This window comes from Chlorocebus sabaeus, chromosome 23, assembly GCF_047675955.1.
Source record: "Chlorocebus sabaeus isolate Y175 chromosome 23, mChlSab1.0.hap1, whole genome shotgun sequence".
Taxonomy (NCBI): Eukaryota; Metazoa; Chordata; class Mammalia; order Primates; family Cercopithecidae; genus Chlorocebus; species Chlorocebus sabaeus.
In genome coordinates, this window is record NC_132926.1 from 41,135,109 (window position 1) to 41,145,320 (window position 10,212).

A 10,212-nucleotide genomic window follows, 5' to 3' on the forward strand; every position below is an offset into this window, starting at 1 on the left:
TGGCTCACTGCAACCTCCGCCTCCTGGGTTCAAGCAATTCTCCTGTCTCAGCCTCCCAAGTAGCTGGGATTACAGGCGCATGCCACCACGCCTGGCTAATTTTTGTATTTTTAGTAGAGATGGGGTTTCATCATATTGGTCAGGCTGGTCTCAAACTCCTGACCTCAGGTGATCCACCTGCTGTGGCCTTCTGGGATTATAGGCGCGAGCCACCACACCTGGTCACATTTTTAAAAATTTTTACCTGTTACTACTGTATTTAGAGCAGAGCATGGTACACAGAAGCATAAACTTACTTCACCAGCTTGACCAGAAACCCTTTGTTACTTTCACTTTTTAACATTCGTTTCAGTGGATTTTTTGTTTGTTTTCGGGGGTTTTTTTGTTTGTTTTTTGAGACTGAGTCTCACTCTGTTGCCCAGGCTGGAGTGCGGTGGCATGATCTCAGCTCACTGCAATCTCCACCTCCCGGGTTCAAGCAATTCTCATGCCTCAGCCTCCCAAGTAGCTGGGACTACAGGCGTGAGCCACCACGCCTGGCTGATTTTTGTATTTTTAGTAGAGAGGGGTTTCCACCATGTTGGCCAGGCTGGTCTCGAACTCCTGACCTCAGGTTATCTCCCCACCTTGGCTTCCCAAAGTGTTGGGATTACAGGCGTGAGCTACCATGCCCGCCTGTTTCAGTGTTATGTAAACACAACAAATACTTTAATAATGTTTTTTAAAGGTGTTACATATATTTGAAAATGAAATCAAACTTTTGGTTGAAGAATGAATGTCCAATTAGTCACATAGTTCGAAGATATTAAACTCTACAGAAAATAGTTATTTATATGGGAGAATCATATGAATGAATTATGCTTCCAAGAACAAGACAAATCATCACTAAATGGAAAACAATAAAAAGTGCACAGACTTGATGAAGAAATTAATTATTTATTTTTAGGAGAATTACATAAAATCAGACAGACCAATTCCATTTCTTGTATATCTGAAAGTCTAATTTCAGCATATAAGTCTATTTTTAAATAGCATCTCCAGTATACATAGCTTAAACTATATAAACATGTCTGCATAATAAATTTAAAATTTTTCAGTTTATATCTATTTTAAAATTTATGACTAATTTAAAATGCTAGTATAATTTTCATTTAAAGTTAAAACTTTATGCATAAACCTTAATGGGCTTACTTTATGATTGTTTAAAATAATCTAACATGTAGAGTTACAAAGAAATACTAATTTTGATAAAAATGTATTCTACATGGATAATTCCAGTCTTAAAAATCTGTTCTTCATCTCAGATAAAAGGGTTTGCTGAACAACAAAGTAAATGATAGGATTAGTTTGTAACCCAAATAATAGAGGAGATATCCAGGTGTCCTTATGTAAAGAAATAACTAACTAAGTGGGGGGAAAAGTAACAAGTTTTCCTTCCGGAAGAATTTTAATTAATGTAAAAGGAATTAGAGAAATAGTAAATCACCATTAGAATGCCACAATATTAATTGCCACAGGAAATATCTAGCAATGGATACTAAAATTGGTTTAAGCAGAAACATGATATTTGCATAGTTTCAAAGTATAACCCCCCAAGTATTTATTAATTACAAAGAGAAAAAAGTAACTTTATAATAGAGAAACATGGCAGACATTATGTTAACCAAGCGATCAAAGTTAGCATCACCTTAACATTACTGAAAAATGGCTAACATACTTAAAAATGGCTAACATGGTACATTTTATAAGTCATTTACCACAATTAAAAAAAAGATTAATATCACCAGTAGTATGACATTGACATCACATACCTGCTGACATGATACACTGAAAAGGATACAATATCATTTCTGCAGTATTTTTCCCAATAATGCATAACCTCAGTTTAATAATGAGAAAACAATCCCAAACTGAGGGGCATTCTACAAATAACTGGCTAGTACTCTTCAAAAGTCTCAAGCCATGATAGGTAAGGTAAGAGTAAGGAACTGTCACAGGTGGTAGAGAGAAAGGAAACAAATCCTTTGCAGGATCCTAGATTGGATCCTTAAATAGAAAAAGGACATTGGGGGAAAACTGTTATATATGAATAAGGCCTGTAGTTTACTTCATAGAATTATACCAAGGTTAATTTCTTAATTTTGATAACTACTATGGTTATGTAAGATGTTAGCATTCAGGGAAGTTAGGTGAAGGATATACAGGAACTATGTATAGTATTTTTGCAATTTTATAAGTCTAGAATTATTTCCTAATAAAAAGCCTTTTTTGTACAAGACACTTTTCAAAGTTCTTGGGTCATAGCTTTGAATACATATAAATAGTTCTAATATCACTCGACACTTTGGAAAGAGTAATTGTCCTAATTATTTACATTCTTTGTCTTAATTTGCTGATGGAGACCTGGACTTAATCTCAGCTAGTGTATAGAGTTCTCTCCAAAAACAAGTAGCCTACTTCACATTCAGTGAATTGATATATTCTTAAGTTATCAGGTAGGACTGGAATTTTCTTGGGAACTTGAAGTCTAAATAAAATTAGATTAGAGTGACAAAATTTTCACCTAAGGCAAAAATAAGAGAAATAGTGGCAAAATATTTTTATATTAAATCAATACATTTTTTAAATTTAAAGGATGGTTTCTTTTATGAGATTATTATCTTACCTTTTTTTATTATTTTTTTTGAGATGGAGTCCTGCTCTGTCACCAGGCTGGAGTGCAGTGGCACGATCTCAGCTCACTGCAACCTCCACCTCCTGGGTTCAAGCAGTTCTCCTGCCTCAGCTTCCCAAGTATCTGGGACTACAGGCGCATACCACCACACCCAGCTAATTTTTGTATTTTTAGTAGAGACAGGATTTCACCATGTTGGCCAGGATGGTCTCCATCTCTTGACCTTGTGATCCGTCTGCCTCAGCCTCCCAAAGTACTGGTATTACAGGTGTGAGCCACTGCGCCCGGCCCATCTTACCATTTTTATATTAAAATGCGATTTCGTTTATGGACTAATGGTGGCGTGAAATGGTAGGTTTTATTTCATTTAATGTGAAAAAATAAAAAGTTGGCAAATCTACATATTCTGTCCATTGTGTGTGTGTGTGTGTGTGTGTGTGTGTGTGTATTCATGAACTTCACTGCTATTTGAATATCAAAGTCTTAAAATCATGAATCTACACCATTTTCTTTCCCTATCCTTGACATGAAGGCAGGCTCCATTGTATGCCTGTAGTCCCAGCTACTCGGAAGGCTGAGGCAGGAAGATCACTTGAACCCAGGAGACAGAAGTTGCGGTGAGCCGAGATCGTACTACTGTACTCCAGCCTGGGTAACAGAGCAAGACTCTGTCTCCAATAAATAAATAAATAAATAAATAAATAAATAAATAAATAAATATTCTAGCTCCTTTGTCACTTAAAGGAAATAGAAATTTCAGCATGCCTTCACCAATTGGAACACAAATACACTGGAGCACTATTCTATGTTTTGTGCAAGAAGACCTTTACTCTAAATCAGCAGAATCATAACTCAATGTATATAAAATATTTAATATTAAAAATAAAAGCAATTCATTGATATAGTGCATTTGCTTCATCTATTCTTTAACATTTTAATATTGAAGGCAGCCATAGGTTCCACCAGTTCTGCCCTGAGCATCTCCAACGTTTAAAAAATAACAGCACTAAGTTTTAGTGTATTCCTGGCCAACAGGTAAACAGCCAGGTGATGCCATTAGGTATCAGTCATTAAGTCCAAGAATGAAGTTTATATTAACAAATATGATTTGGTATATTTAAGAAGTATTTTGAGAGATAATGCTCTACCCTTAAAATTCCAGGTACAAACATTATGTCCTCCTGTGCAGGAAGGAAGAGGATGTATTCTAGTGACTCTGAATTTACACAAATTTGTATAAAATAAGGCACATAATTAAAGCCTCACTAAAGCACACTTTTTTTTTTTTTGAGATGAGGTTTCACTCTATTGCCCAGGCTGGAGTGCAGCAGTGCAACCATAGCTTACTGCACCCCTGAACTCCTGGCCTTGAGTAATTCACTCCTTCAGACTTCTGAGTAGCTGGGACTACAGGTATGAACCACCATGCCCTTCTCTAAAGCAAACTTTTGACTTTCAAGGCACAGTTAGTAGTATTGGGAGAATTCCTGAAATATGTTAATGTTTTAACATTGGCTTATTTTAGAATGAGAGGGCTCAGAATAGCTTATGAAGGCAAAACAGTGGTGATCAAAGAGAAGCCTAACTTGTCTCCCCACTCCATTTCATTTTATGAATGATTTACTAAAAATGCCACTTTTTCTCAGTTTGCATGTATTAACTTCAGAATACTCAGAGAGGTAAATGGCTTACAATCAAATCTGGTACTATGTGAAAATGTTTCTTTCCTTAATGCCACTTAATTAGTATTAATGAACTTTTTCATTTTAATGTCTTTTTATTTTGTATTTATAAACTACAAAATGGTTTACAATAAATGTTGTGTACACTTAATGGCACAAAATAGTTTAGAGTGTTCCGTAACACTTATTAACTACAGCAGGCCTTATTTATTTATTTATTTATTTATTTATTTATTTATTGAGACAGCGTCTCACTCTGTTGCCCAAGCTGCAGTGCAGTGGCACAATCTCAGCTCACTGAAACCTCCACCTCCAAGGTTCAAGCGATTCTCCAGCCTCAGCCTCTGAGTAGCTGGGATTACAGGCACGTGCCATCATGACCGACTAAATTTTGTATTTTTAGTAGAGATAGGATTTCGCCATGTTAGCCAGGCTGGTCTTGAACTCCTCACCTCAGGTGATCCGCCTGCCTCCGTCTCCCAAAATTGGGATTACAGCCGTGAGCCACTGTGCCCAGCCATCCTACTTTATTTTTATCCTCATCCACCCTCCATTTCCCTGCTTTCAAATAGATTATCTCTGGGTCTGCAAGGATAGACATCTGGATATGAAAGAGGGAGATTTGAAACTTGCCTGGCTCCAAACAATCGTTAAGAAATCAAATCTGGCTGGGCACGGTGGTTTACGACTGTAATCCCAGCGCTTTGGGAGGCCTAGGCGGGTAGATCACCTGAGGTCAGGAGTTCGTGACCAGCCTGGACAACATGGTGAAACCCCGTCTCTACTAAAAATATCAAAAAATTAGCTGGGCATGGTGGCGCACACCTGTAATCCCAGCTACTCAGGAGGTTGAGGCAGGAGAATCACTTGAACCCAGGAGGCAGAGGTTGCAGTGATCTGATATCGTGACTTTGCATTCCAGTCTAGGCAACAAGAGCAAAACTCTGTCTCCAAAAAAAAAAAAAAAAAAAATCTACATCTAATTTTATTTTGGAGAACATTCCTAAACTGAATCTTTTTATCCTTATTTCTGCCCTTACTCACATTTGCAAATAAGTGAAATCCTTTTCTTTCTCCACCCTTCCTCCCACCATGATTATTTGGGAAGACCACAATTTACCAGGCATTTCCATGATTATGATTACGAAAGATTGCAGGCAAGGCATTGATCAAAGATAATCACTCATCATGGACAAGAATTTAGAGATTCCTGAATAATAAACTATATCTCTGCCTGTCAAACCTAATCACTTCCCAATATATCAAAAAGGGAAGGTAGTTCTCTTCCCTATGCATGCATAACTTTCTACTGGAAAATAATTTAGAGGCAAATAAAAGGATCTCTCTATGGAACTAAGCCTTTCCTGGGCCAGGACCAATGAACTTCTAGGGGAAATGTGAATAATGGCTTATTCACTACTTGCTAGCACAGAGATGGAAAAGCAGAAGTTCCTACCACATGTGCATTTATAGAGGGTGACATTTCTTTAAACAGAATTCCAACTGGAGAAAGGGTTATAGATAAATGATCTGGGGATCAGGATAACTGCTTTGTATTGAGTAAGCCTAGCCTCACTCTGGGTTTCCCATTTTCACCAAACTAAGTACTCTTATCTTCACTAAAGCTGCAATCTACTACCAGTTTTTGTTTTAATGAGGATGAAACATCTTTGCATACCAAGTATAAAATTCCGCTTCTCTTCTCTCACTGAGGCTGTAAATAGGAGCTACATATAGTCATCAGATACCTGATCATGGCCCTCTGATCTCCGAGACTTATTCCTTTCAGAATTTAGAGGCAAACTGGAGCCAGCCTCCATTTTTATCTCCCCAGTGGCATGAGGGAAAGGGAAGTTGGGCATAAAGCACTTAAGAGAGTGAAACTCACTATTACCAGTGCCAGTGGCTGAACACATTTCATATGGACAAGGTTGGGATAAGGATCCATTGCCTTGTCCTTGTACTAGATTGTTAGAGAAATTACAGTCATCATAGAAATGCTCTTGAATTGTAAACTTTTCTCTATATTTAATCTTTTGGTAGACATGTATAATGAAGATCACTGTGACAGAGAGGAGAAAGAGAAAGGAGAGGATAGCCAGAGAAATTACCAAATATTTAGTGGATGGATTTACCTTTCTGGAATGCTTGGTTGGATCCTGGAACTGCAGGTAGGGCTCTGAAAAGCCATCTACCAGCAGGATGTTGAGTGAGACAGTAGTTGAAAGAGCTGGTTGGCCGTGATCCTGAACAAGAATGATCAATTTCTGCATCATGGGGTCTCTCTCAGATATCTGCCGTAATGTACGGATTTCTCCATTTTGTCTTTGAACACAAAATAACCCAAGGTCAGTGGCCTTAAGTAGATGATATGAAAGCCAAGAATTCTGACCTGAGTCACCATCCACAGCCACCACTTTGGTTACCAGGTAGCCTGCCTCTGCAGACCTGGGCACCAGGTCATTGCAGGGCAAGGTGCCATTCTGCTGTGGGTACAAGATCATTGGACGATTGTCATTGTCATCTAGGACAACCACTCTGACAGTAGCTTGGCTATTCAGTGACAGGAAGCCCCCATCAGTTGCCTTTACCACAAACTGAAAATCTTGAATGGCCTCATAATCCATGGTTCTCAGTGCGTAGAGCTTTCCATTGTCTGAATTTATGGATATGTAAGCAAAGACTGATAGATCTCCATTTTTTGGAGGCAACAGAGAATAAGTTATTTGGGCATTCTCACCCAAATCAAGATCCTCAGCATGGACTTGGCCAATAAAAACTGCAGGACTATTATTTTCTCGAACAGTCAAGATATAGGAATCTTCCCGAAATATTGGAGGATTGTCATTAACATCAGATATTAGCACCTCTATCATAGTCTCAGCAGATAAGCTAGGTGGTCCAGTATCCATGGCAACAAGGGTGATATTATAGCCTGAGACCTCCTCCCGATCCAAGCTTCTGTCAGTGACCAGTGAGTAAGAATTCCCGAATGTAGGTTTGATTACAAAGGGAAGGTCTTCTCTGAAGAAGCAGGTGATTTTTCCTCCCACTTGAATGTCCCGGTCTCTGATAGTGAAAAGGGCTACTACCGTCTGTGGTGGTGAGTCTTCAGGGAGTGGGCTGAACACAGAGAAGACCATCACTTCGGGAGGATTGTCATTCACATCCACCACTTCTACTAGGACTTTGCTGTGGGCAGAGAGGCCTCCACCATCTGTAGCTTGAATGTCAATGTCGTATGTTTCAATGTCTTCAAAATCTAGGGGTCCTCTTAGTCGAACCTCTCCAGTTTGAGAGTCAATCTGAAACGTCTTGAGAATTGCTTCTGGGTTTTGAGCTAAAGAGTAAGTTATCGCTTTGTTCGTGCCCTCGTCTAGGTCCATAGCAGTCACCGTGGCCACCAAAGAGCCATTGGGGCTGTTCTCTGATACCTGGGCTGGGTACACCGGTCGCGAGAACTGGGGCACGTGGTCGTTGACATCCAGAACCACCACGCGGATGTGAGCTGTGCCAGACTTGGGCGGTGACCCGCCGTCCACCGCCGTAATTGTCAAGTTGACTTCAGGCTGCTCCTCTCGGTCCAGGGGTTTGTTCAGCACCAGCTCAGCATATTTAGGCCCGTGGCTGCGGAAGCGGGTGTGCAGGTGGAAATAGCCGTTGGCACTAAGGGTGTAGTTTTGGAGACCGTTGAGGCCCACGTCCAGATCCTGGGCGCTCTGCAGAGGAAAACGTGAACCCAAGGGGGTGCTCTCCGGAATCTTTAAAAGCGGCTCCTTGTTTAGGAAAACCGGGGCATTGTCATTGATATCAAATACCCTGACCTCGGCACGGAAGGACTGCAGCGGCTCCACCAGGATTATTTCAAAGTGCAGAACACACGGGTCGGCTTTGCCACAAAGTGACTCCCGATCCAGTTTCTCCTTCACAAACAAATCTCCTGTCTTGCGGTGGAGCCGGAAGTGCATTTTGTTGCCCTCGGAAACCAGCCGCGCCCCGCGCGCAGCCAGCTTCCCTACCTCCAGTCCTAGGTCCTTAGCTACGTTGGCCACAAACGAACCGCTCTCCATTTCCTCCGCCACTGAATAGCGGATCGTTGTCGCACCCCCCACAGATACGCACAGAAAAATAAGAAGAGATCCCACTTGCCTGCTTTGCAAAGATTTTCTGCGCGCACCCGCCATCAGTTCTCACAAGCGCACTCTCTGCAATCAAAGCCAACTGTTGCGGATATACTTTCACTTTTCTGCAACAGGTTACTGCAACAGTTGCTCTCCGCTTCACCAGCCTCTAACCGCAGCACCACCAAAGGCTAGCCGAGCCGATTAAGCTGTTTTGCACTTGAAAGAAAATTTGCATTGAGCAACTCAACTCCCCAGTTTAGCGAATGTATTAATAGGTATGTTCTCATTCCGGAGAGTTAGGTAGAGGTTGAAAGTTTGTTGCCAAAGCAACCACAGACTCATCTGTTAATTCCCTTTCAGGAAAAAAAAAAGTCCTTGGGAATTGAGAAGCCAATGAGATTAGTCGTTCAAGCTGAAGTCATTCTATCTGCTCGCTTTCTGGAGCCACTGAAGCAGTGGGCGAACAGCAACAAGTTTAAGCTACATCTGCACACTCTGCAGTCCATCCAGAGACGAAGAAAGAAGCACAAGGATCCTGCAGGGTCTTCTGAAGCCCAAGCCAAATATATGAGGCAGGGAGCTGGAGAATGTGGAGGAAGTGGTCAGTAGGAAAAGGAAAGGGAACAAACAGACATTCTCCTTCAGAAACTTGAGGTCCAGTAGGTACACTTACAGGGGACTAAGCCAACTGGCCTCTTGATTTGCGCTACGCTATCATGCTACTTCTACGTATATGCTCCCCCGCAAAAAAATATCTGTATACACGTGCACAAAGGGAGCAACTGGCTTGTCACTTATGATTATAATGGCAGTAGTATCTATTGGATATGATTTCCATGTACTAAAACTATGACAAATTATTTACATGTGTTATTTAATACTTCAACAACTATATGAAGTAGATATTATTTAAAAAAAAAAGACAAAGAAAGTGAGATGGGAGAGGTTATGTCAAGGTCCCCTACCTAGCAAATGTTAGAAATAAAATTCAGTTTAATTTTGTCTGACTCCCAAGTCTATGCTCTTAATCAGTACACTACTCTGCTTCCCAGATAATATAATGAATAAATCAAATGAAGATAAATATTTGGTTTTGGATTTTAAACCAAATAAAATGATTGCTTACACATATTGAAAATGGCCTACTAGAAATATAGGAGATATTTGTTGAGAGTTTCCTTTATGATCATAGGATAATAGAATGTTTAAGAATAATAAGACATTTCAGAAAGATGAGATCCAGTCTCCTTCTCACCCACCCTCCACTTTAAAAAAAAAAAAAAAAAAAAAAGATGAAGAAACTAAGGCCCAAAGTGATGAAGTCACTTGCCCAATTCATACAGCTACTCATGGCAACGTAAGAACTAGAACTTGTCTTCTGCTGCTGTCTCGTGCTTATTACCTAAAACATTTGATTCCTCATTTGTGCTCAATATTTTATGTCCCAGGTGCTATACAATTATGGCCACTTAAGAGAAATCTAAACTATATTTTCCAATAGGAAAAAAGAAGGAATGAAAATAGAAAGTGTACAGAACACTGATTACATCCTGACATGAGGGAGTTAATGAATCTTTCAATCTCTGTCAGATTTTTAACACCTGGCTTAAGTGTGCATCCTTAAAACAATTTAGTTTTGCCTCTTTTGAAAACTGTATATCTTACTTGAGTATGAGTAGAAATAAAATAAAACAAAACTATATATCAAGTAAAGTGTACAGTAGGTAATCCT

At 39.8% G+C, this 10,212-nt stretch overlaps 1 protein-coding gene across 2 annotated transcripts; it reads right to left on the bottom strand.

The window, feature by feature from the left end:
- Positions 1 to 920: 920 nt before the first annotated feature.
- PCDHB1 (protocadherin beta 1) lies at positions 921 to 8,621 on the bottom strand. Of its 2 annotated transcripts, XM_073010622.1 has the most exons (2): positions 6,492 to 8,621; positions 921 to 3,342 (listed from the first exon to the last, which is right to left on the bottom strand). In XM_073010622.1, the coding sequence occupies exons 1-2, from the start codon at positions 8,538 to 8,540 to the stop codon at positions 3,190 to 3,192; spliced, it is 2,202 nt and encodes a 733-aa protein (XP_072866723.1). In that variant the 5' UTR covers positions 8,541 to 8,621; the 3' UTR covers positions 921 to 3,189. The 2 variants fall into 2 exon arrangements, with proteins under 2 accessions (XP_072866723.1, XP_008013801.3); XM_008015610.3 differs by having other exon boundaries at positions 3,233 to 8,621.
- Between the last annotated feature and the right edge of the window lie 1,591 nt (positions 8,622 to 10,212).